Here is a 24,193-nt window from a genome sequence, read left to right on the forward strand (position 1 = left end):
TAACGGTGTGATTATAAAATTTTCTTCTTCAGTGAGAGAGAGAGAAAAAAACTGTGTGATTATAGGATAAAAAAAGCATGAATTGAATTATTTTCTAAAAGTCACTTTAACTACTTTTTTTTTAGTATTTTTAAAATTTTCAAAATTATTTTTGATTATCTAACTAAATATTTTTAAAAAAAAATTATAAGTGTTTTTAATAGGCTAAAAACACTTAACAAGTATAACTCGGAGAGAAAACCATATTGATATATATTCACATCTCTAGATCGAGAATATACTTATATATACGACTTAAAAAAGAAGAATATACTTATATATACACGTAACACAAATCAAAATAAAGTTCAATTATCAAAAAGTTAATGGTGAAATAACTACTTAATTGCCTAATTAAGTAAAACAACTCAACTAAATATGTAAATAATTCTTCATACATACTAGTTTATCCTAAATCACCATTATAGTTTAAATATTAATAATACTTAGTTTGAATTTTTTCTATATATAAAATATATCTCAGGTGCATATATAATCATATCAAATCATAAAAAGTTTGCTTAAAAGAAGAGAGTAATGTCGTATTTGTTTAAGTAGGATATTGAATTTTTAAAGCCTAATGAATTTACCAAACATTTATACATTTTTTAAGTAAAAAAATACGAGAGTGGATAAATTGAATATTGACCATAGATATGGTAATAAATGTTCTGTCCACGCGAGTTATATTTGAATCAGCGATTTACCAAACACATATAACATGTGAACCATGCATACCGTTATAGTTCAAAAGCTAGAGATTTCAAATTAAATATGGATTCTTTGGTATAAAGTTCAGGCTGATTATTTAAATAAAAAAAATTATGCTTTTTCACTTTCATTCTTTTCTTATTGGTTCGTTTTCGTAAAAAGAAAAAGAAAAAGAACAATAATAATAATAATAATAAATTAATTAATTAGTGATTGATCGTTTCAATTCAACTCCCACAAAACCACGCTCTGGTTTGGCTCTGGTTGGCATTCTGAAAGTCGGCCCCACGTCCCGAAAAAAATGCAATTATTGTCGTTTTGCACGTCTAATTTCGACCGTTAGAGTGACTTTCCGTTCACTTTAACGGAGTTGTGAACGGTCGGTCAAAAAGTCCACGGTTTTACAGCACAACAGAACAGAACTCCAAGCCCAATCCCAAATGTTCAAATTTACTGTAATACCCTCAAAGAAAGAGGCTGTTGTCGTGGCAGTGATGGAATGGTAGTTTAGTAATTTGCTGTCACCCACTAAAACTTGGTTTATTAATAGTTTGAAGCTTCATTGGGATTTATGGGCGTCGGGTAGGATGAACGGGTGTAAGGTAATAGAGAATTTGGATTCTCTCTGGTTCTTCGGAACGACGGCGCCGGCCATCCAAGAGCTCGAAAATCCCACCCTAAACGACGTCGAAGGAGAAGAAATCGCGACACCCATGCGCGAGAATAACAATGCAGTACTGGAAGATCAAGATGGTGGGTTTGGGTTTGGGTGTGAAACGAAAACAGAGGTGGAAATTAGTACGAAAGAAGAGAAGAGGAGATCAAGAAGCAGAATAAGGAGATCATCGTGTTCGTGTCTGAGGCAGAGGAGAAAAATCCTTGGAGAAATAGATCTGAATTTTGTCGTAAAGGAGATTTCTGAATGTTGGATGTTTGAAGAACAGAGAATTAGGGGTGAAGTTTACAAGAAGAAGAAGATGCCTCCGTTTGAAGACAGTATGGCGATGAAAGAGCACATCAGATCGTGGGCTTATGCAGTGGCCTGCACTGTCAGATGATTGAACATTAGGAAGTGTATACATTCGTTTAGTTTCTAAGGTAGATGACGATTTTGTTCTCGGCATTCGATCCACTCTGTATTTTGGAGGATAATGTTTGTAAAGTTGGAAACTTTATGCTTCATCTTCGTCTCCTCTCCTTTAATTTCTTCTGGGTTTTCATAATTCTTTGTAGATTTGATCGATCAGGGGTTTTTGTCAGAAATGGTGTTATAATAATTCTTTCATATTAGCAACTTTTTCACCCATTTTCGAAAAAAAAATGCAAAACATCGGGAGCGCACCATATATATATTGGAAAATGAAAAGTATCTAGCCAATCTAAAATGTGTCCATACATAATATATACGAGTTTTTGGTAAGTACCATTTTTGCTTACCACCATTAAGTATTTAATAAATAAGAGAACCACCATTAAGTATTTAATAAATAAGAGAGAAATATAAAAAGGATGCTATAAAAGTTTAATGCTGTTAGTGGGAAGATAACTACTCATAAAAGTACTCTTTTTTAATTTTAATACAACTAGTGGAAGTGAACACTCAAATTATGACTTTTTAGTCAGAGACTTGCATTAATTATTGTTGAGCTAAGTTCAAATTGACCTTAAATAATATGTACGTGAATATGTCTAGCTCTCTAAAAAAAAATGGTACATGCCTCAAATTATTAATGATGTAAAAATCATAATTTGCAACATATAAAGATGAAAACTAAAAAACAAAATAATAGAAAGTCTAATCAAACAAAAGATTTACAAATTATCAAGAACTCTAAACATTATTAAAAAAAAGAGAATAAAAATTCAGTTCAAAATTATTTGTGGGTTTTTGTTCTCTAAAATTTTAGGTTAAAAAAAGAAACCTTTTATTTTATTTAAAAATTTTGAAAACACAAATTTGGTCAGGAGAAAATAAGCTTTGGGCCGAAACTCAAGTAGCCCAAAGCTAACCCAGCTGATCGAAGAAGACCCAATTTTACGATCATCGGCGACTCGTAGGCCGCAGCAGACCAAGTCGCCGGAAACGCAGAGAGAACTGAAGGCAGGGCAGACTGCAGAGAGGGGAAGATGTCGGAGGCACCGCCGAGACGACTGAGGGGTCACAAAGCCACTGCAACGTGCTGCATCGCCTCGCATGACCGTCCTGGCCTTGTCGCTACTTCAGGCGAGGTTATATCTCCAACTTCCATTTTCTCCACCTCTAAAGTTATTTTGCTTGCTGAGAAAGTGCAACGGTTAAGTAGTAGACTGTACTTTTGGCCTTTACGTCCTCTTTCCTTGAATTCAGTGAACAATTAACTTCCAATGTCCTCATTGCTAATGTTCAGCTCTACCAGTTTTAACAATTTTCTTCGAGTAAGCTATTAAACGGTATTGAATTTTAGTAGGTTGCACAATCTTCCTTGAGCCTGTAATGACATCTCATTTGCGCCTCTGAGTGTACAGTTTCCATGCTCGATTTGAGCTTCAAATTTACCGTGAAAGTATATTAAAACTGAGAATTGTCGTTCTATAACTGATGTTAGAAACAATTGCCAACATAGATGTTTTAGAAGGATTTTGCATTCATATGACATCGGGTATGTCAGAAATAACTGGACTGGACTACATTAGTTAATTGTATTTAGCTTTTCTTTATTGGACGTTACCACTTCTTAATTAACTTCTTCCCTCTACGTTTTTCTGGAGGATGTAGGATGGTTGTGTTTGCTGGTTTGACATGAGATGCAAAGATGTCGTATCCATTATGGAAGTTGGAACAGAACCTATTTCATCCATATGTTTCAAGCCAGGTCCATTTCTCTCTTAGTCACTCTTTTATTTAACTCAGTGATGAACGAAACATTAATGATACACCTTAATATTTGTAGGATTCCATCTCAAAACTAATTAACAATTAGCAATGAGAGGACTGAGGAGTAGTCCATGTATTTATAGGTCTCTTGATCTTTTCGATGTGGCATCCTTAACGAGCCGCTAGCTAAAATAATTATATTCTCAAGATAGAAACTAAAATCTCAAGTGTACACTGTACATTCTTTTTTGTTGTTACAATTTCTGCTGATGCATTCTGCATTTTTTCCTTTTTGTTTAGTTTTGTTTTTTTGTGGCTTATTCAGGGAATGAAGATGTTATTTACATCTCCTCCGTGAAGGAAATTAAGTCATTTGATGTCCATCAGGTGATGAAGTTTCATATCGTTAAAAACTATATACTTTTATTTTATAGGAAAGAACGTACTGAACTAATGCAACTCGTGGTCAACTTTTTCCGAATATCACAATATTTGATGTCTATTTAGTCATGTCTTGTGCCTTTCCTATAAGAAGTGTATTAATATTAATGAGATTGAAGATGTCTTTTGAACTTTCATTTGTTGATGCTTGCTATGCCATGACTTTTATTCTTTTTACTTTTGGAGGCCACATCATCGAAACCATTGGGGAGTTATAGTTACAACAAAGAGGAGATCAATCAGGTAGAGCTAATCAGTATATGGTTTATACATTTATCTTGCTCTAGTTGGATCAGTTCTAATCACTTTGAAGATGTATTTTGAACTTTAATTTAGTAATGATGCTATTTTCTTTGTTTTAAGGCGTGGAGACATCCTATATAATCTAATAGTTTTTTTCTTTTTCTTTTTTAATAAAAAATCAATTATTATTGGTCGGAAGCCATTAGTCAAAACTTCTCCTTCCCATGCAGGTTTCTTGCAGCCCAAAATCTTCTTTTCTCGCTGCTGCCGATGATGGTGGTGATGTTAAGGTCAGCATCTTTAGCTTACTGAATTTTTTTTTTCTTGGGATTCAAACTCAAATGAGCATGCACGATTGTTCTGTTTTCTGATTTTAGTTCAGTTTGATTAGATTAATAGTTGTATGATTTCTGGTAATTAGATTATGATCTTTTTTTTATTTGAGTATAATTTCTAGTGAGGACCTAAAAATGCTGGCATCAAGTGTCTACAGCATCCTTTTACCTTAGTGTTGCCTCCATCTGTTTGATTGCCAGTGAGATCTATAGTATGTTAAGAATTGTAATGCCCTATCTCAGTCTTTTATGCAAGCATGCACACATCCCAGCCCTTTTTAGTAATAAAAATGCAGAAGCAATGGTTTATAATGTTGCTATGCCCAAATTGACAGTTTAAATGCTGATTATATTCTTTATGGCAGATCATTGACATTCACCAGCAATGCTTATATAAAACATTAAGATCTGGCCATTCGAGTGTATCCTTTCTTGAAACTTGAAGCACTTTTTAATACATCAGGTTGCGGCCCTCTGTATTCCATTTTTTCCCATGTACACTACAGTTCTTTAATCAGGTTACATGGATCCCATCTTTGCATCCTGAACCATATATTTAGATCTGTAGCAGTGTTCAGTTCCTTCCTTGGAGACCATGGGAAGGTATTTACTTGGAACATGTTAACTTTTTTCTCCACCTTTTTCTTCGGTGATTGTTCACTTGAGACAATCGGTGGTCCAGTCTGCATTATAAGCTCTTGAATCTGATAGCTTACATTGCAATATATAGTTTCTGATTTCTACAGTGAACAGGATCATTTATTTTATTGATTAGTGTATGCCAGTGAACTGTTTAGAAGTAGCTAAGCATATCAAATTATGAGTTATTCCTGACCTTAGTGTTTATTCTGGATTCTGAGAAGTTCAAAGAGAGCTCATTTATCATGAGGGCAGCTTCATTGCACTTATAAAAAAAGGAAAAAAAGGAAATGAAAAGATCCAAACTTTCAAAGGTGTACTCTTATAATACTTAAGCTTGAGTCTCGATCTTGATGGAGATATACTCTGCTTGTTGATATGTTTCATTGATCATTGTGAGACACAGCTTCATAAAATGATCAATCTGGATTTTGGAGTGATTCTTTGAGGTCAAGAGAAGATTCTTTATTCTTCCACATGAAGGATGTATTTCAACTTCCATGAACACATGGATGGAAAGATGGAAACCATATTTTTGTCTTGTGTTGCAGCTTGTGCATCATATTTGAAGACGGATTTAGGATCCTGCATACTGATATTTCAGAGTTTTCTGGGAATGCGATAGAGAAATGCTTAACAGAGAGAACCTAGTGTACAAATTTATGGTACCGTAGGCCCGAAAGTTAGGTTTATTGTGGGCGTTCCCCATGCCAATGTATTTACGACCCCTGGAATCCTGGATAACCTGAGACATTATTGAAGTGGGTACTCATTGGACACAATTAGAGTTCAAATTCTATAGTTTGAGGATTGATAGATGTTATTCTTTTGCTGACTATCCTAATTCCTACCAGACTTAGAATTAAACGATAAGTTATAACTGTTAGTAAGTTGTCGCAAGTTCGGATGTACTTTAAAGTGTTTAGCCCACTTTGTTCAGAATTAGAGTATAAAAAACATTCAGTTCTTAGATTTTGTTTTTCTTTTGAATTGAACATTTCCATGGTTTGGTAGTCACATACGTCATCGATTTCTTTGCTAGTTGCTATTTTTGATGCTACACTACACACTATCACAGTCATCGTATTCTTTTTTCTAAGTTGTCCCATATTGAGACAATGGGAAGCCTCATCTTTACTATCTGACTGCTATTTCACAATTCTGTTACTTCACAGTTATTACGGGAGGTCTTGATTCAAAGCTCATTATTTGGGACTTCTCCAGAGGGCGCCCCATCAAAGTACTTGATTTTGGTTGGTACACATGCAGCCCATCTGTTCATGTGTTATTTCATGCTTTCCATTTTGTTTGCCCTAGCTCACCCAATATATATTCTTGAAAACTTAATTTCCATTTGCCTGTATCGTGAATCATGCAACGATGTCTACAAGACGTGGTAATAATAGCACACAATTTTGAAAAGAAAAAAAATTACTATTACATGCCTTAATAACTGCATCATATTCCATTTTCCAATGTTCATAAGTGGTGGCAATATAAATATAATTTGATTTGTTACAGATTATGTGTTTCAATGTCATTGACATGGTCGTGCATGGATAATTTTAGAAAAGAAAGAATGGTTACGATTATGCCAGTATCTGTTTAATGTAAGTAACACACGTATAAAAACACTTAACTGTTTTGTCATTTTCATCCTTCAACAGGTAGCCCGGACAACAACCCTTCCAGTAACTCTGGACAATGTTTTAATCCAGCATTTATTCATGCAATAGCGGTTCCTGAAGTTAATATGCTGGACAAATTGGGTCAGATATGTGTCGTGGCAAGGGGCGACGGTGTCGTGGACATGATTGATATTGAATCTGAGAAATCAAAGGTTTCTACAAAGGGTAAAAGATTACAAACAAGACCCAAGTCTAAGGGAGTTACTGCAGCTTGTGATACGGATAACCAAGAAGAAACTGGAAGAAAGAATTTACATTTGGATTACACTGTTGGTGGACATTCTGCTGCTGTGTCCTGTGTGTAAGTAATTTCTTTCTCTTCTTATGCAAGGTGACGAATCTCCCTTACCAAATGGAAAATTTCAGGACATTTTCTCAATTTGGGGAGAAAGGGAAGTTCATAGTATCTGGTGGGAATGATAAATGCATAAAGCTTTGGAATTGTTCTGGAGTTCCTGATGCTGGGGATGCAGGCAGAAACAACAGTCTTCTCCATTTGAACATCAATCTGAGCAAAAAGGTTGGGTTCTATCGACATTTTCACATTCACGATCCATACTGTTACTTGTGTTTTCATCAATTATTTCCTAATTTGGTGATTCAATTTTCTGCAGGTGAATTGGCTATGTACCACTCCATCTGAAACAGAAAACCTAATCGTTTGTGATACCAGTAAAGTAGTGAAGGTATATACTGTTGCCTAGAGACTCACGGGTCGGCTTGCCTGATCATGAAGCTTGGGGAGAAACCTGTAGAAATCTGAATGAACCATGCAGCTGATCCCATATTTTGAAGAATCTGATTCTAGATCCTTACGGTCACAATTTTGGGATCAAGAGAGATTTTGCAGGGGTTACCACCCACCTAATAGTGCATCCTCATATTTTCAGGGATCTGCATTGAACATCTTGATGAAGCAAAAATTACTTTATACGAGTTCGAACACTGCAGTATTTATTCTGTATCATGTTCTCTTTATAACAAATTACACAAAGTCTATCATGAGATTTAGAGTGTGTTTTGGAGTAATGGTAGAATAAATGAATATGAAAAGAAGAGGTTTCAATATAATTGTTTCTTCAAAAATCATGATCCAAATGATACTTTAAAAATCAGTTTAAAGTGATTTTTGGCCTGCCAAAACTACTCCCAAACACATTGTTCAAGTGGTGTTTGTTTCCTTTCTGATGGAAGTTTGTTTAATCCTTAGCTAAATATACTTTTCTCAAGTTAAAAAAGTGTTTTCTAGTTTTGGCTATAGACAATTACTTATCTACCTAAAATCAAAATATTCTTGTTGATCCTTGAGAAAAGAAAGAGATAGGAAACGATGAGGTAAACTTACCGCCATTAATAAATTTGACTAACTATTTATTCTATTTTCTTTCTTATTTTTTCTCTCTCTTTATCTTTATTTTGTAAACTTGATAAATGAGAGATACCTCCTTAGGACCAGCACTAAATTTTATTATTTAAAAAAGAAAAAAGCTTCTCATTTCGATGCAGCATTTCTGAGCCTGTGATACCCAAAAAAATTGAATCAGCAATTCTAAAAACGCGGGAAATGATCTGACTCAACACACTCTACAGATTATTCTCTAATATTACGTTAAATCAGGATAATTTTGTACGTTGCCTTGTTTGTACTAATTAATTCCAATCAAATCGAACAGAAGAAGTAAACTAGTTGATCGACCAACAGTATCCAATTTTCGATTTTTTCCCTCCACCGTTTTCTTCCTTTCCCAGCGACCATTTCAAGGATTTAGTTTGAACGAAGAAGATTCACACTGTAGTAAGAAAGAAGTGCACTTGAATTTGAAGATTTCTGTACCATTTATAGGGGGGCGTCGCAGTTTCTGAGGCTTGGTTGCTTGTGTTTGTGGATGGGGTTGGTGCACGATCGTCTGTTAGTAGCTCAAAGACGTACTCTGCCCAACTAAATCTTTGCTTACACTTCCCGCAAGAATTCAAATCTCTCTGTACACAGCACAGCGCTGCAGCTCAGGCTTTGCTTCTCATCTCCTCTTCCTCTCTCTATCTCTCTGCAGATGGGTGAAACCAACTTCCCAACCTCTCGTCTTTTCAACTACTACCCTCCATTCTTCCGCATTTCTAAAATGTTTTCATCGCCCTCTCTCACAGACCTATACCACTCATCTGGGTTGTTCCTTTTTCATATAAAATCACCCAGAAAACCTAGATTCTGGGGCTGCGGCGATTATCTTTCATTTGGGGTTTGCAGAATTGCGAGTGAGAACAAAAATGATGGTGTCTGATGTCCCGATTTGCCACAACTGTGGTGAGCAAGTCGGAGTTGATGCCAATGGAGAGGTTTTCGTTGCTTGCCATGAGTGCCATTTTCATATTTGCAAAGTCTGCGTCCAGTATGATATTAAGGAAGGCCGAAAAGCTTGCTTGCGGTGCGGGGCTCCATTTGACGGTATATTCTGATCGCTCAACTATCCTAGTTGCTTTCCAAGAGTTTTATGGTTTTGCTGTTCAGGAACTTGAGTTTCATTGAGTGGAATTTCTATTTCAGTTTGAGTATATTTGTGATTGATCATATGGTATGGTATCAGAAGTCATAACGGTCATTGGTAGACTGAATTGAAAAAAAGTCATGAAAATCGTAATCCGAATTCTGCAATTGCTCACGCTCAACCAATTCTTAGATAGTTTCATGTCGGGATTTATATTAACTATTAGTTTGATCCCTGTTCGGTTTGCTAATACTTAATTACTTATGAATATGTTAGGAAATTTGAAGTATCTACGGGGATTATGTTCGCATTCTTTTGTCTCATTATATCTGTGGTTCTTGTCTTTTTAGTAGTTCTGAATTTGTTTGCACGTTCTGAAATTTTTAGAGAACTTACTGATGGATGCTGATACGAAGATGTCAGGAGATCGGAACACAATAGCATCTCATCTCAGTCATTCTCAGGTAAATTTTATTTCGCCAGTTTCATTTACTTGCGAGTTGTGACCGAGTTACAAGTATTCACTATTTAATTTCCAATATTTTAGGTTCCTCACGAACTTATATCTCATTTCTGTTTTTCCTTAGGATGCCGGAGTTCATGCTAGACATGTCAGTAGTGTGTCAACAGTGGATAGTGGTAATTGATATACATTTTATAAATCGCGTTTGGAGCCTTTAATATTGTTCTTATTCTTAATAAGCTCTACCTGTTTTTATGAAGAATTAAATGATGAATCTGGGAACCCAATTTGGAAGAACAGAGTAGAGAGTTGGAAGGATAAGAAGAACAAAAAGAAAAGGCCTTCCGTGAAGACTGAACAAGAAGCTCAAATTCCACCTCAACAACAAATGGAGGAGAAACAGTAAGTACAAGGAGGTTATGGTGTTTGTTATTAAAAAAAAAAAGGAAAAAAAAAGGTAATATTGGTCCTATCTCTCAGATTCTTCATGCCGACTTGAAGCTAAAAGCCGGTTTCTGTGTGCTGATGTGCTTTTCTATTAAACTGGCTTCATATCTGCAAACTTTTTAATGACACTCAGATTTTTTGACATCCTATTTCTGAGAAGAATATAAGCTAATGTTACAAGTTTTATTCAGAGAAAAATGCTCAAAATTACATTCTCCTAATGATAAGATAATTCAGTCATTACAACTTACGGAAATGTGATTTCTGTTCTTACAGGATTTCAGAGCAGGCTGCAGTTGAACACACATTTTCTTCAGTTTATCCAATTCCATCGAGCAGATTAACACCATACAGAATAGTGATAATCATGCGATTGATCATTCTAGCTCTTTTCTTTCAATATCGAATAACAAATCCTGTTGATAGTGCTTTTGGTCTATGGCTCACTTCTATTATATGTGAAATCTGGTTTGCCTTCTCTTGGGTGTTGGATCAGTTCCCTAAATGGTATCCCGTCTGCAGGGACACTTACATCGACAGATTATCGGCCAGGTATATGAGCAAGACTGCATAACTTATTGACGTATTAGTTAAGTAATTAGGGAGTTTTTTTTTATAATATTTTTCTTTTTTTGGTGATCTAGGGGAAAGTTTTGGAGATTTTCCATTTTTACCTCACTTAAAGTTGTAATAGTTTGTTTCTAACAAATTAGGTGAACTGGTAATATAAAAACATATTGTGTTTTCGTTTTCACTAAACTAGTCCATTCAGCCTCTTTCTCTTCACTTTACAAACAATGGTGACTGAACTGCAGTAAAGATATTTGGGTACCATGTAGGCTTGGAAGAATGATATAATGACAGATAAAATATGGAATACTATCTAATTAGGAATAAAAAAAGTGGTGGGTACATGATGCTTCAATTTGATGAGCTTGATATGGTATTGATTGTGTTTGAGTCGCATGTTTTTCTGTTTCTATGTCAGGTATGAAAGAGAGGGAGAGCCTTCTCAGCTTGCTGCTGTGGATTTTTTTGTGAGTACCGTAGATCCATTGAAAGAACCTCCACTAATCACTGCCAATACCGTGCTTTCAATCCTAGCTGTGGACTATCCTGTCGATAAAGTCTCCTGCTATGTGTCTGACGATGGTGCAGCTATGCTCACATTTGAATCTCTAGTTGAAACAGCCGACTTTGCAAGGAAGTGGGTTCCATTCTGCAAGAGATTCTCCATTGAACCCCGAGCTCCTGAGTTTTACTTTTCACAGAAAATAGACTATTTGAAAGATAAAGTGCAACCTTCTTTTGTCAAGGAACGTAGAGCAATGAAAGTAAGAACTTCAAGCTTCCTCTTCACACTCCACTCAATACATCATGCGGTAGGTCATTGGTCAGAAATAGTTATCTAACACTTAGTCTGCTTATTCATTGCAGAGAGCTTATGAAGAGTTTAAAGTACGAGTCAATGCTTTGGTAGCCAAGGCTCAAAAAACACCAGATGAAGGCTGGTCCATGCAAGATGGAACAGCTTGGCCAGGAAATAATCCACGTGACCACCCTGGAATGATTCAGGTTAACACACTATTAATTTGATTGCCTTATTCTACTAGCAGAGAAGAATGTTCAACTCCTATTCTACAATAGCAAATGAATGCCAAATTAGCTTGTTCATATAATGTTAGGTTTCCTGAATGCCGTACCTTAATAGAAAAAGTTCAGTTCAGATTGTATCAAACCTTGGACAAATTTGGTTGGTGTAGAATTAACAATTAAGTACCTTTTTGCTTATATATTCTGCTTATGTTGAAAAACTTCTAAGTTCTTCAGTTATAAAATTTCCCCTTGTGAAAGAAACATCAAGTGGTCGTAAAAACCGTCATTTCAAAATAATTCAAGACCATAGACTGTTGGTGCATAAGAATATTAATGTCTTAGATGGAATTTTTGCCTGTTTCCTTCTTTTTTTGTGTCCATTTTGTTCAATAATCCATCCACACGTTTACCTGTGTCTTTCACTTAAAAAATTGAATCAAAATGTTCAAACACAGAGGATTGGTTGTTTCAGGTTTTTCTTGGAAATACTGGCGCCCATGACATAGAGGGTAATGAAATTCCTCGGCTAGTCTATGTTTCCAGAGAGAAGAGACCCGGTTACCAACATCACAAAAAAGCTGGTGCTGAAAATGCTCTGGTATTCGTTCATCTATCATATTTTTATTTGTTTCAGGCACATAAAAGTTGTGTACTTAAATTTTTGTCCTTAAACAGGTTAGAGTATCAGCAGTTCTCACAAACGCTCCCTACATTCTCAACCTTGACTGTGATCACTATGTTAACAATAGCCAAGCTATACGGGAGGCAATGTGTTTCTTGATGGACCCACAAGTAGGTCGAGATGTATGCTATGTTCAGTTTCCTCAGAGGTTTGATGGCATTGATCGAAGTGATCGATATGCTAACCGCAACACAGTTTTCTTTGATGTGAGTTTAAATTATAACTAAATAGAGGTGGAAACATAATAATACTATACCAGTCGACCTTTATCCCTGCATAAGTCTGTCTTGGGGCTCATCAGTATTGAGAGTCTCTTCATTTTTGTTTCAGGTCAACATGAAAGGACTTGATGGCATCCAGGGACCAGTTTATGTAGGTACAGGTTGTGTCTTCAATAGACAGGCACTTTATGGCTACGGACCTCCTACTATGCCTAGCTTATCTAAGACGTCCTCATCATCCTGCTCATGGTGTGGCTGCTGTTCATGCTGCTGTCCTTTCAAGAAGGCCTCTAAAGATCCAACTGAGATTCAGCGAGATGCCAAAAGAGAAGAGCTCGATGCTGCGATCTTTAACCTCAGGGAAATAGATAGTAAGTCTAATCTTAGTGGAATTGGGTTTCTGGAATTTAAGGCTATAATTCTCTGAATTGCCATTAAATTTAGTTTTGTCATTGTTCTACAGATTATGATGAGTATGAGAGGTCAATGCTGATTTCTCAATTGAGCTTTGAGAAAACTTTTGGCTTATCTTCTGTATTTATTGAGTCTACACTAATGGAAAATGGAGGAGTTGCAGAATCTGCAAATCCATCGACTTTGATCAGAGAAGCAATTCATGTCATTGGTTGTGGTTATGAAGAGAAGACTGCTTGGGGAAAAGAGGTATTATTTTTAGCCTTTTCTCATTTGATATAAAGTAAACCCTCGAGAATCATTTTCAACTTATGGTTCTGCTTTCCAGATTGGTTGGATATATGGTTCAGTCACTGAGGATATCCTAACGGGTTTCAAGATGCACTGCCGAGGATGGAGGTCCATCTACTGCATGCCCTCAAGGCCAGCATTCAAAGGATCAGCGCCAATTAACCTTTCCGATCGTCTGCACCAAGTTCTTCGATGGGCACTTGGATCTATTGAGATTTTTTTCAGTAGACATTGTCCTTTGTGGTATGGATTTGCAGGAGGGCGGCTCAAATGGCTCCAAAGGATGGCATACATAAACACCATTGTTTATCCATTCACCTCCCTCCCTCTTGTTGCTTACTGTACATTGCCTGCAATCTGCCTCCTGACAGGAAAATTTATCATACCAACGGTAAATATATCTGCCCTCGGGCTTTCTTTTTAATAATTACATTAAAATATTCAAATATAACCAACAAAATTTATACTTACTTTAAGAAGCATTTTCTTGCCATGTCTGTTCCTACTTTTTGTTAAATATTGAAATAGATTGTGTTGCTTTTGCATTTATGGGACTGAATACCCCTTCTATAATGAATGACCAAAAGGAACGGAACCATAGCTACAGCCTATAATCCTTGTGTATAATTTTGCCTCACTTTTTGTTCAATTTCCTTTGTCTATTTAGTTTCACTTCTTAAAATAAGTTCTCTTCAACACCATGCAGCTCTCAAACCTAGCAAGTACCCTTTTTCTGGGTCTCTTCATGTCCATCATTCTCACCAGTGTCCTCGAGCTGCGTTGGAGTGGTGTTAGCATTGAAGATCTATGGCGTAACGAGCAATTCTGGGTCATAGGGGGCGTTTCTGCCCATCTCTTTGCTGTCTTCCAAGGGTTCCTAAAGATGTTAGCTGGTGTGGACACCAACTTCACAGTTACTGCAAAGGCAGCTGATGACACCGAGTTTGGAGAGCTTTACATGGTGAAATGGACAACACTTTTGATCCCTCCTACAACCCTCATTGTCATCAACATGGTCGGTGTCGTTGCAGGATTTTCTGATGCATTAAACGGTGGATATGAGGCCTGGGGACCTCTTTTTGGCAAGGTATTCTTTGCCTTTTGGGTGATTTTCCATCTCTATCCATTCCTCAAAGGTCTCATGGGTCGCCAAAACCGGACTCCAACCATTGTTGTTCTGTGGTCCGTGCTGTTGGCCTCAGTTTTCTCACTTGTTTGGGTGAAGATAAACCCATTTGTCAACCAAGTTGACGGTACAACCGTTGCACAAAGCTGCATTGCCATAGATTGTTGAGTCGTCACCGACAATCTTTGATTGCTTGTCAAAGGCTCTTCGTGATTGTTTATAGGATTGATTATCAGTTTCCTTTTGGCATCGTTTGAGATGAAAATATACAGATTCAGTTGAATACGTATGAATATTTTGGTTCTTCTGTTTGTACAATGTAAATCATTGGTGTGAGCAATATCAATATGAATACAGATAGTCATCACCTTCCTCAAAATCCACTTTTCCTCACTCATTATAGTTTCAAGTTTTGACAAAGTTTAGTGTTTCTCTTCTCATGATCATCCCAATTTCTGAATGCGTAAACAACTTACTCTTACTATTGTTGGAAAGTTTGATTTGTTTTTAGACTATGATTGGAATTACTTGTAGATTTTAATAAACCATTGGAATCTGATCTCGAGACGAAAGCTTAATTTTGATGTACCAAGTGTTAATTATTTCTTCGTCAGCAGCCAAAATTGTTAGTTGGGCATTTTATGTTAAAGTTTGCAAAAGCAAGGGTATTTTAGTAATCATGCCAACTGTCACATGCCCACTTCCCTCATTAAAATTAAACTCCGAGCTTCAGCTGCTGTGCTTCAGCTCACTCGCCCCAACGTCTCTCTGAGCAACGATGAATCCGCCTCCGCCGCCGGCAGCGATTTTCTCGCTTCTTCTCCTAATCTCCGCCGCCGCCGCAGCCGCCGCCACGACCAGGCCCACCGCCACTCCGGCGGCGCCCATTGAAGTTCCTCCAACTCCGTCTCCGACCTCCGCCCCCTCCGTCACACGGCCATTACTGCCACCGACATCGCCGTCCCCTTCTTCGAACAGTCTTGATCCGAAGCAACTAAGAGCTCTGCAATCACTCAGCATCCCCACTTTCAGGGACCCGTGTAAGCAACCCTCACTTCACAACGCCACCGTCTGCGACTCCTCCGAGCCGTTCCGCCACCTGATTTTCCTCCGCCTCGCCAATTGCTCCGACGATGTTGCTCTGTCATTCACTGCTCTGAAATCCCTCTCCACTCTCAGATCTCTCCAATTTGTTGACTGCCCCGTTTCCCCCATTCGCTTCCCCGCCGATCTGGTCGCCTCTCTCCGATCCTTCACCTGCACTAACAGCCTCCGCAGGCTCACCGGCGTCTGGCTCAGCCGTCTCGAGAACCTCACCGATCTCTCTGTCACCAATGTCCCTGTTAATGCCTCCGGTCCTTTTGTCATACTTGGCAGAATGAATATCCTCAAGTCCGTGACTATTTCGAATGCGAATCTCACAGGATTCTTTCCGAAGCATTTGAATCGCAACCTTACCCACATTGATTTTTCGGGTAATAATCTCAAGGGAAAGATACCCAACTCAATTACTCTGCTGGAGAATCTTCAATCTCTGAATCTAGCCTCTAATGAGTTCAATGGCGAGATACCCACTTCCGTCGGAGACCTGATTTCGCTTCAGAACCTGTCGTTGGCATCGAATTCGCTGTCGGGATCGATCCCTGAGTCGATTACGGCAATTCCAGGATTGGTTCACCTCGATCTGAGCTCGAACCAGTTGAACGGAACAATTCCCAAGTTCCTTTCGGAGATGAAGAGCCTCAAGTATCTTAATCTCGAGAGCAACCAGTTCCATGGGGTAATGCCTTTCAATGGGTCTTTCTTGAGTAGGTTGGAAATGTTCAAGATAAAGGGGAATAGCAATCTGTGCTACAACCATTCAATTTTATCATCTAAATTGAAGCTTGGGATTGCTCCTTGTGATAGACATGGGCTGCCATTGTCGCCACCGCCAGCTAAGGAAGATTCGTCGGCTGATGAAAGTAACAGCGACTACGATGATAGTGATGAAGATGATACTAGCAGCCACAAGAAAGAGTCTCATGATGGACCGAATAAAGTAGTTCTTGGAGTCGCCATTGGGCTTTCTTCCATAATTTTTCTCATTGTTTTTCTGGTTTGTCTGTCCAAGTGTTGTCGTTGAGAGTGGAAATCGGTTTTAGTTTTAGAATAGAAATTTTGGGGTTTTTAAATTTTCTCAAATTTTTTTTGTAGAAGCAATAGTAAAGAAATCATGAGAGGCATTGTAAATGTAGGGGGTTTGGTCCAATTATTTGAAAGGGAAGAGGATTCACAGTTTGTTATGTTATGATGTGTTCATTTTGGGTGTTATCAACATCATTTCTTTTCCTTTTGTTTTTTTCTATTATATTTTCATTTGCTATCTTGTCTCAATAAAATATCATTATGTTCAGTGTCTCTTCAAGCGGGTTCTACCTTTTTATTCATATGTAATTCTCTGAGAGCAAGGGTCAGACATAGTGATGATGAGAAGGTGGGCATAGCTTTTGATTTCAAGTTATTTGCAAAGTTGTAAACTTCAAGAGGGAAAAGAGCAACTAGTAATTGGGTGAAAAAATGGGTCCTTTGTATAAGAAAGCTACTAAGAATTTCATTCACCATTCACCAGTAACCTCTACAAGAACAATATCCATCTTTGAAATGATGAAAACGATTCGAATCTCTCAAAACGATTTCTCTCGTGGTATTCTTCGACATGAACTTGGCCATCTCATGACAGTCACCGCAAACTCGGAGATTTTTAGTCACCCGTATAGTCTTGCCGGGTGGGAGATTCAGCATACCGAAAGCCATGGCTAGCTTCTCACTGTGCCCACAGAGGGCTACTTCCTTCTCCCTTTCATCTGCATTTAACAAGGCATACCTTGTTTTTGGAGAGTAACCTTCTTCCTTCATCTTGCTTCTTAGTTTTTTCAGAAGTAGCTCTATCTTCTTGGCTTGGGGTTTGGAGCAATCTCCAGCAACAAAGATATTGACTTTGCCCTTGATCTCTATCCAACTGCAGCCTGGATTTTTCTTCAAACCACGTTGTCCGATTTTCTTCCTTAACTTTTGAACTTCTTCCCACTTCTCTGCCTCTGCATAGATGTTTGCCAAAAGTACATAATATCCTGTGTTTTCTGGTTCTAGCTCAAAGATCCGTTCTGCAACTTTCTCTGCTACTTTGACATCATGGTGTATCCTGCATCCGCACAACAACGCACCCCAAATTGTTGCATCTGGTTCGATCGGCATTGTTTTGATGAATTTATGAGCCTTCACCAGATTCCCGGTTCGGGCAAGAAGATCCACCATACAAGCATAGTGCTCCAACTTGGGTTCAATTCGACATTCCTTCTTCATAATATTGAAAAATTTCCATCCTTCATCAAGCAATCCAGAATGGCTACAGGCATAAAGAATTGAAATGAAGGATACTTCATCAGGCTCAACTCCAGAAATCCTCATCTGATTAAATATATCGACAGCTTCATTACCAAAACCATGCATGCCATATCCTGCTATCATCACTGTCCATGAGACAAGGTCCTTATCGAGAATCATATCGAAGAGTGACCGTGCAAGAACTAATAGCCCACACTTTACATACATATCAACAAGTGCATTGACAACATATTTGTCTTTAGAGTATCCATTTCTTAATGCATATCCATGGATTTCTCTACCTCTATCCAACGCTGCAAGGCTCGCACAGGCTGGAAGGATGCATGCCACCGTTGTGCCATCAGGCTTTGATTCTCTTTGCATCTCTGCAAACAAGTTAAGAGCTTCATTTGGAAGATGGTTCTTTGAGTAACCTCCAATCATAGTATTCCATGATATTACATCCTTCCCTTTCATGTGAGAAAAAACACTCTGCGCGTCCTTCATGCTGCCACATTTGGCATACATGTCCATAAGAGCATTACTAACAAACGAGTTAGTTTCCAAGTTGTTTTTCCTGATGTAGTTGTGTACAATCTTCCCACTACTCAGGTTGCCATTGATAGCACAAGCATGAAGAATGCTTGTCACAGCATAAACATCCGGGACGACGCCTCTGCTTTTCATTTCATCAAACAACTCAATTGCACCATCGGATAGACCTTCACGTACATAGCCTGCAATCATCGAAGTCCAAGATACAACGGTTTTCTCATCCATTTTCTCAAAAACCCGGATGGCACTGTTCAAATCTCCACATTTTGAGTACATGTCCAGTAAAGTATTCTTGAACATAACTTCTCTGTCAAGAGAAGAAGCCGCCTTTATTGCATAAGAATGAAGTGCCTTACCCAACAAAAGAGTGCCCGTATTTGCACAAGCCACAAGCACATTGACCATTGTAGCCAAATCAACATCAACACTGAAATCTAACATCTTTATGAAAATCTCAATTCCCTTGTCTTCTAAACCATTCTTAACATAGCCACTGATCATAGAGTTCCATGATATCACATCTCGGTCACTCAATTCATCAAACAGCTTCTGTGCACTTCTAACCTTTTTACTCACGAAGTAGAAAGAAATTAGCGAGTTAACGACTGTATTATAGGATGAAAACCCCAGCTTGCAGATAAACCCATGAACCAGCCTGCCTTGTTCTACACGTGCAACTGCAGCGAGACATTTTAAAACACTAGAAAATGTATAAGAATTAGGTTTTATCCCCAACTCCATCATTCGCTTGAACAAATTTACACTCTCCACATAGTTACCATTTCCCGCATACTCACTAATCATGAGGTTCCAGAGGAAAACCTTCTGTTCCGATAGTTTATCAAAAATCATCCTCGCTTCTTTTAGATCCCCACATTTTACATACATAAAAACTAGTTTCGCCCCCAAGATTCCGTCCATCACAACCCCATTAGATTCAATTATTGAATGAACCCTTTTCCCATATCGAATCGATTTTCGTTCAGCACAAAGCTGCAAGACGGAGCAGTAAGTTTCCAAGTCAAGGTTGGCATTTCCGGAGCTGCAGAGAAGCTCCATAGCATTTTTCAGATCACCCACTTCACAAAACTCGACAATTCTGGCGGAGTTATCAAGTTCAATATCGAGATAGCTTTTCGTTTGCGATGGTGAAGGGTAAATCTGCGTACAAGCATAGGCCGAATTCGAAAAGGAAAATTTTGATTTTGGTTTGGCAAAGACGAAGGAATGCGAGAATTTCAGGTTCACTAAACCATGGCGATCGTGCCCGGTGGGAGATAACCAGAAGGTTGGAGGAGATTTTGCCACCAATAGCATGGCTTTTGCCGCAGAGCCCCAGTGAGAAGGAGCAAAAATGGTAGCGAAATTTCTGCTATTAAAGAAAGAGAGAGCAACGAAAGGAGAGAGGATGGGACAAATAAAAAGGAAGATTGAACAGTGAGATGGCCACGTGGGAGCAGGCGCTTCAGAAGCTTGTGGACCAGCGTTGAATGGCAATGAAGAAGTACCGACCTATAAAATATACACACAGCTTGTGGATCTGATGCAGTTTGGATATTCCAAGAACTGCATTTTTCAGGGAAAATCAGATGGAGGCAGTAGTTTTCCAGTCTCGAACTCTACGCTTTCCCAATTTGGTCTCTTTTGGAAGGAGACCCATTTTCGCTTTGAAAGGTATGGCCTATGGGGCTTCTTCTTCCTTGCCTTCCCCATTCCCACAAAACCCATCTTCTTAAATTGAACAACTTCTGTTGCAGCTGTGCCCGAGGGCTAAATCTTGTGTGGTTCACAAGCTGAGGGATTAATTTTTGATGCAGCTTGTTAAATTTGGCAGAGATTGCAGCTGTGAATTCTAGCAAGGGAATTCAAGTATCTGTTACGAGCAATGGGGGTGGAAATGCAGGGCAACGGCCTCCCCGTAGAAGTTCTGGGCCAGGAAGGACCAGAAAGAATGAACCCAATAGAAACGAGGCAGCTGAAGACCTAAAAAATCCCAAATCAAATAACCAGGAGGAGATAATTGCTCTCTTCAGAAAGATTCAGACTTCCATTGCCAAGGACTCTGCAACCACCAAAGATGAAGATTCCCACGAGGATGAGATTGGAGCCGAGTCTATTTTGGAGAGTCTTCGTGAATCAAGGAAGCAAGTCAAAGGTAATTTCTTGGTTGTCTCATCTCATCTCATCTGATGCTTTTGAGGGAAATTTGTCCCACATTTCAAAACCCATGAATGAATCTCGCAAGAACAAAATTCAAGTTATGATTAACGAATTTCTATCTCCCATATCTTTATTAATTAAATCAACACATTGGGGGCAATGGCAGGCAGAACTTCAAAGAAGGCAGGAGTTAAAGTGTTGAGAAGAAAGGGCATCTCTGAAGAGCCGGAAATGTATCATACTTCGCCAGCAGCAGAATTCAAGTTAGTTCGACCACCATCTAAATTCGTGAAGAGATCACCAATCCCATCTCCCCCAGGAAGAAATGGTTCACGATCACAGCTTAGGGAGGAGCCTTCTCAGGCCATAGCTGAAAGCAGGGAAATGAAGTTCCCAAGTGTAGAGAATATGAAGCTTACCGAGCTGAAAGCAGTAGCAAAATCTAGAGGAATTAAGGGTTATTCCAAATTGAAGAAAAATGAGCTCCTGGAACTTCTGAGATCCTAAACCATGGTAGACCATTTTTAGGAGAAATTCGTCATGCCCCTGCTGTTCTTCTGTGCCGGATAAAATCAGTCACCACAGTAAATCATCAGTCTCTTCCATTTTTATTTTAAATTTTCCCGTTGTGTTCCACTTTCTACTTGTTTCATCATGTTGTTTTGATGATAAAAATGCAAGCTAATCTACAGTGTTCGGATTGGACCATAAAATTCAAAAAACATTAAATCTGATGGATGTTCTAAAGTCTAATTCTCAGACATATCGTTTATCTCTAAAGTCTAAAATCAGCAGCGCGATAGTAGACTGCCTCCACACGGGCCCTAATCCTGGGGTGGCAAGGATACAGACGTGTTTGCATTCACAGTGCGCACACACAAACAGGTGATTCCTTTTAGCATTGACTGCTGCATGAGTATAATCTAATGTTTGGTACAAAATAACCACAAAAAATATCACAGATGATAATCTTTTACCTCTTTGCTTGACAGCCACAACACTATTGCATTCTACCAAGTCATAGGGAAACTCTTCAATTTCAGTCGCAAGATAATAAAATTTCCATTAGAATGAAGTTTTTTTTTTTCAGTCTCAAGAATACAGGTAAAAAATAATCAATGTCTTCAACCTTAAAGTAAATTCCAATAAAAAAACAAAGAGACTACAAAAACCTGTAAAGCCACCAAAGTTGAGGGTAATCTAGCCAGTAATGTTTTGAGACTTATTAAGGATGACACCTTCATATTTAACTTGAAACCACTTCATTGAATCCTCTTTGGTGACTCTATGCTGAATTCCAACACGTGACTTGCATCGACGTCGACGCCCTACACGGTAACCTGGACGTTCTAGAACAACAAAGAAGTCCATACCATATATACCAGTAGAAGGGTCATACCTAAAGATGGAGAAAAGACAGTGATTATTTGTCAAGGCTCCATATAGCTCAATAATGCATATATGTTATCATTACAGATCAGAAAAACTAGACCCTCCCGGATTACACATGCCTTGGTCAGCAGATTATTTACTGAATGGAAAGCCACTATTGCATAATCAAATATAATCAAAAGTTTAAATTCTCAATTCTCAACTCAAAGTGTGTATTCAATTCATGTATAAGTACGGTTCCGTATCAACGCCACTCCTACAGTATGATGAGATTATCCAATGTTTCCAGCGTCTCCTCTATGACCAGTTTCAGATAAAGTTTGCTCATTTACAGTGCTTAAGAGTAAAGCCAATAATGTCAGAATTCTAATCAGGCCAGTTTCTGTAACTACAGCAAGACCAAAACCCGAAAATGTATATTCTTAAATCAGTTTAAGGTAGGACATAAGGTTCCTAGTGAGCAAGAACAATGTGTGTTGAATATACAGACATATAACAATCACAAAGATTAAGAAAGGATAATGGATAATGAGAACTAACTTGATTCCGAGATCAATATGCTCCTGAATACCAAAACCAAAGCAGCCAGTATCACTGAAGTTCCTGCGCAAGAGTTCGTATTCCTTAACCTTCAAACCACTTTCAAGAAGTTGCATTGCCTTTTCGCCCCTCACTGTCACATGGCACGCGATCTTCTCATTACGCCTGATCCCAAAAGACCGAACGGTGTAACGGGCTATTCCATTCACAGAAACGAAAATTAGAAAACAAACAACAGAGACCCCTAGGGTCTAAGAAAAAAGAAACATAAAATTGAAATGAAATAGCGACAGCACCTTTCGAGAAGACGGGGGTTTGGCCACTTAGTTGTTCAAGCACCTATGGATAAAGAAACCGTTGTAGAATTCAAGAAATCGATCGGAATGCATATGGGGTGAAGTTATGAAAGGGAAAAAAACGAGTGCGCAAAAGAAGAAGGGCGGAGACCTTGGCGGCTCTGGTGAGACGATCGCCGCTTTCGCCGACGGAAATGTTAAGAACCAGCTTCTGGACTTTAATATCGCGCATGGGGTTCGAAAGCTTCTTCTCCGAAGCCTGCAATTCGAATCAAGTTACCGTAAAAAACATGAAACAACCAGCTAGTCCTCTACACTACAAGTTTGATACTGCAAAATCATATGATATGAGATAAACAATAACAAGTAGCAGAAACAGTACCATCGTCGGTTGAATCTGCCGAGGTAGAGTGACGGCCACAGCAGACGAAGGAAAGGAGATGAGGGTTTCAGGGCTTTTCTTCAAAGTCGCTCTCCAAGCCCCAAACCCTTAAATATCGGATAAACATTTTAAAATTATTCTGATTTTTTTTTTTTTTCAATAGGGAAAGCCTAAACACAAATTACAAATTTAGTAATTGAACTTTAAAGAACAATCATCTAATACAGAAGAATAGAATTTTATTTTCAATCTTCTTTTTTTTTATATAAGAAACAATTGTATTTTCAATCCTATTTAGCATTTTTTAACAATCCTATATCTTAACAATCCTATTTTGTATTTAGTAACAGAATTAAAAAATTAAATTTCAATTTAAAATTTTGTTCAAAGTTTTTAGTAATATATTTATAAATTAGTATAGTTACCAACTAAATATTTAATCCAAATATTATCAATTAATTTATTAATATATATATTTTAAATTTTGTAGCATTATTAATTTACAATATTATAAATTTATAATATATTAGATCTTATCAGTTTTAATTTTTTATTTATTATATGAAATAGTATATTTATTCTTTTATATTCTCAATTTGAAAAATACTGTTGTTTTCAAAATATTCACTAAATTAAATATGAAAATAAGAAAGAGAATATGAGTTACCATACCAAAGACATCCCAAAATTTCATGTTTAAATTCTACAAACCTATTTAACACAAAAATTGAAGGTCAAAAATTTATTAGACTAGTTTGTGAATAAGTCAGAGTCTTTTATTTTTTTTAAGTACAATATTGATGGAGTGGGAGTTCGAACTCACGACCTT

The 24,193-nt window shown here is 37.8% G+C and overlaps 6 protein-coding genes across 8 annotated transcripts; 4 read left to right on the forward strand and 2 right to left on the reverse strand.

Moving 5' to 3' along the window:
- Positions 1-2,729: 2,729 nt before the first annotated feature.
- LOC148212516 (Transducin/WD40 repeat-like superfamily protein) lies at positions 2,730-7,955 on the forward strand. 2 transcript variants are annotated; one of them, XM_088121878.1, is made up of 11 exons: positions 2,730-2,979; positions 3,506-3,602; positions 3,930-3,991; positions 4,232-4,288; positions 4,519-4,578; positions 4,989-5,045; positions 5,184-5,226; positions 6,438-6,515; positions 6,930-7,251; positions 7,317-7,470; positions 7,565-7,955. In XM_088121878.1, exons 1-11 carry the CDS (start codon positions 2,878-2,880, stop codon positions 7,652-7,654), a joined length of 1,122 nt encoding a protein of 373 aa, XP_087978004.1. In that variant the 5' UTR covers positions 2,730-2,877; the 3' UTR covers positions 7,655-7,955. The 2 variants fall into 2 exon arrangements, with proteins under 2 accessions (XP_087978004.1, XP_087978005.1); XM_088121879.1 differs by having other exon boundaries at positions 2,772-2,979; positions 3,905-3,991.
- A 728-nt stretch (positions 7,956-8,683) lies between these two features.
- Positions 8,684-15,052, forward strand: IRX1 (cellulose synthase family protein). The gene is made up of 13 exons (XM_088121877.1): positions 8,684-9,393; positions 9,821-9,897; positions 10,021-10,072; positions 10,157-10,298; positions 10,620-10,895; positions 11,332-11,677; positions 11,781-11,918; positions 12,412-12,537; positions 12,615-12,827; positions 12,952-13,213; positions 13,306-13,505; positions 13,585-13,938; positions 14,254-15,052. Exons 1-13 carry the CDS (start codon positions 9,216-9,218, stop codon positions 14,839-14,841), a joined length of 2,952 nt encoding a protein of 983 aa, XP_087978003.1. The 5' UTR covers positions 8,684-9,215; the 3' UTR covers positions 14,842-15,052.
- A 246-nt stretch (positions 15,053-15,298) lies between these two features.
- On the forward strand, positions 15,299-17,073 carry RLP51 (receptor like protein 51). The gene has a single exon (XM_022284149.2). It carries the CDS (start codon positions 15,452-15,454, stop codon positions 16,796-16,798), a length of 1,347 nt encoding a protein of 448 aa, XP_022139841.1. The 5' UTR covers positions 15,299-15,451; the 3' UTR covers positions 16,799-17,073.
- A 152-nt stretch (positions 17,074-17,225) lies between these two features.
- DOT4 (Pentatricopeptide repeat (PPR) superfamily protein) lies at positions 17,226-20,064 on the reverse strand. The gene has a single exon (XM_022284147.2). It carries the CDS (start codon positions 19,909-19,911, stop codon positions 17,278-17,280), a length of 2,634 nt encoding a protein of 877 aa, XP_022139839.1. The 5' UTR covers positions 19,912-20,064; the 3' UTR covers positions 17,226-17,277.
- Positions 20,065-20,128: 64 nt separating this feature from the next.
- On the forward strand, positions 20,129-21,517 carry LOC111010657 (Rho termination factor). Of its 2 annotated transcripts, none has more exons than XM_022284151.2 (3): positions 20,129-20,268; positions 20,429-20,749; positions 20,921-21,517. In XM_022284151.2, the coding sequence occupies exons 1-3, from the start codon at positions 20,184-20,186 to the stop codon at positions 21,259-21,261; spliced, it is 747 nt and encodes a 248-aa protein (XP_022139843.1). In that variant the 5' UTR covers positions 20,129-20,183; the 3' UTR covers positions 21,262-21,517. The 2 variants fall into 2 exon arrangements, with proteins under 2 accessions (XP_022139843.1, XP_022139842.1); XM_022284150.2 differs by having other exon boundaries at positions 20,134-20,268; positions 20,412-20,749.
- A 274-nt stretch (positions 21,518-21,791) lies between these two features.
- On the reverse strand, positions 21,792-23,522 carry LOC111010658 (large ribosomal subunit protein uL5z). Its single transcript, XM_022284153.2, has 5 exons — positions 23,365-23,522; positions 23,134-23,241; positions 22,983-23,025; positions 22,687-22,882; positions 21,792-22,153 (listed from the first exon to the last, which is right to left on the reverse strand). The coding sequence occupies exons 1-5, from the start codon at positions 23,365-23,367 to the stop codon at positions 21,955-21,957; spliced, it is 549 nt and encodes a 182-aa protein (XP_022139845.1). The 5' UTR covers positions 23,368-23,522; the 3' UTR covers positions 21,792-21,954.
- Positions 23,523-24,193: the final 671 nt, after the last annotated feature.

The sequence above is a fragment of the Momordica charantia genome (assembly GCF_013281855.1).
Source record: "Momordica charantia cultivar OHB3-1 chromosome 3 unlocalized genomic scaffold, Mcharantia_2.0 BLBB01000003.1, whole genome shotgun sequence".
NCBI classification, from domain to species: Eukaryota; Viridiplantae; Streptophyta; class Magnoliopsida; order Cucurbitales; family Cucurbitaceae; genus Momordica; species Momordica charantia.

Excerpts from the sequence above, each read along its gene's own strand:
- LOC148212516 (XM_088121878.1), top strand. The coding sequence starts at position 2,878 with ATGTCGGAGGCACCGCCGAGACGACTGAGGGGTCACAAAGCCACTGCA. Across the intron at positions 6,516-6,929 it reads CATCAAAGTACTTGATTTTG|GTAGCCCGGACAACAACCCT; the intron begins GTTGGTACACAT and ends ATCCTTCAACAG. Across the intron at positions 7,471-7,564 it reads ACATCAATCTGAGCAAAAAG|GTGAATTGGCTATGTACCAC; the intron begins GTTGGGTTCTAT and ends AATTTTCTGCAG.
- LOC111010657 (XM_022284150.2), top strand. The coding sequence starts at position 20,138 with ATGCAGTTTGGATATTCCAAGAACTGCATTTTTCAGGGAAAATCAGAT. Across the intron at positions 20,269-20,411 it reads ACCCATTTTCGCTTTGAAAG|CTTGTTAAATTTGGCAGAGA; the intron begins GTATGGCCTATG and ends TTTTTGATGCAG. Across the intron at positions 20,750-20,920 it reads ATCAAGGAAGCAAGTCAAAG|GCAGAACTTCAAAGAAGGCA; the intron begins GTAATTTCTTGG and ends GGGCAATGGCAG.
- RLP51 (XM_022284149.2), top strand. The coding sequence starts at position 15,452 with ATGAATCCGCCTCCGCCGCCGGCAGCGATTTTCTCGCTTCTTCTCCTA.
- LOC111010658 (XM_022284153.2), bottom strand. Across the intron at positions 23,026-23,133 it reads GTCTCACCAGAGCCGCCAAG|GTGCTTGAACAACTAAGTGG; the intron begins GTCTCCGCCCTT and ends CTTTATCCATAG. Across the intron at positions 22,883-22,982 it reads AACCCCCGTCTTCTCGAAAG|CCCGTTACACCGTTCGGTCT; the intron begins GTGCTGTCGCTA and ends TGAATGGAATAG.
- IRX1 (XM_088121877.1), top strand. The coding sequence starts at position 9,216 with ATGATGGTGTCTGATGTCCCGATTTGCCACAACTGTGGTGAGCAAGTC. Across the intron at positions 9,394-9,820 it reads GTGCGGGGCTCCATTTGACG|AGAACTTACTGATGGATGCT; the intron begins GTATATTCTGAT and ends TGAAATTTTTAG. Across the intron at positions 9,898-10,020 it reads CTCATCTCAGTCATTCTCAG|GATGCCGGAGTTCATGCTAG; the intron begins GTAAATTTTATT and ends GTTTTTCCTTAG.
- DOT4 (XM_022284147.2), bottom strand. The coding sequence starts at position 19,911 with ATGCTATTGGTGGCAAAATCTCCTCCAACCTTCTGGTTATCTCCCACC.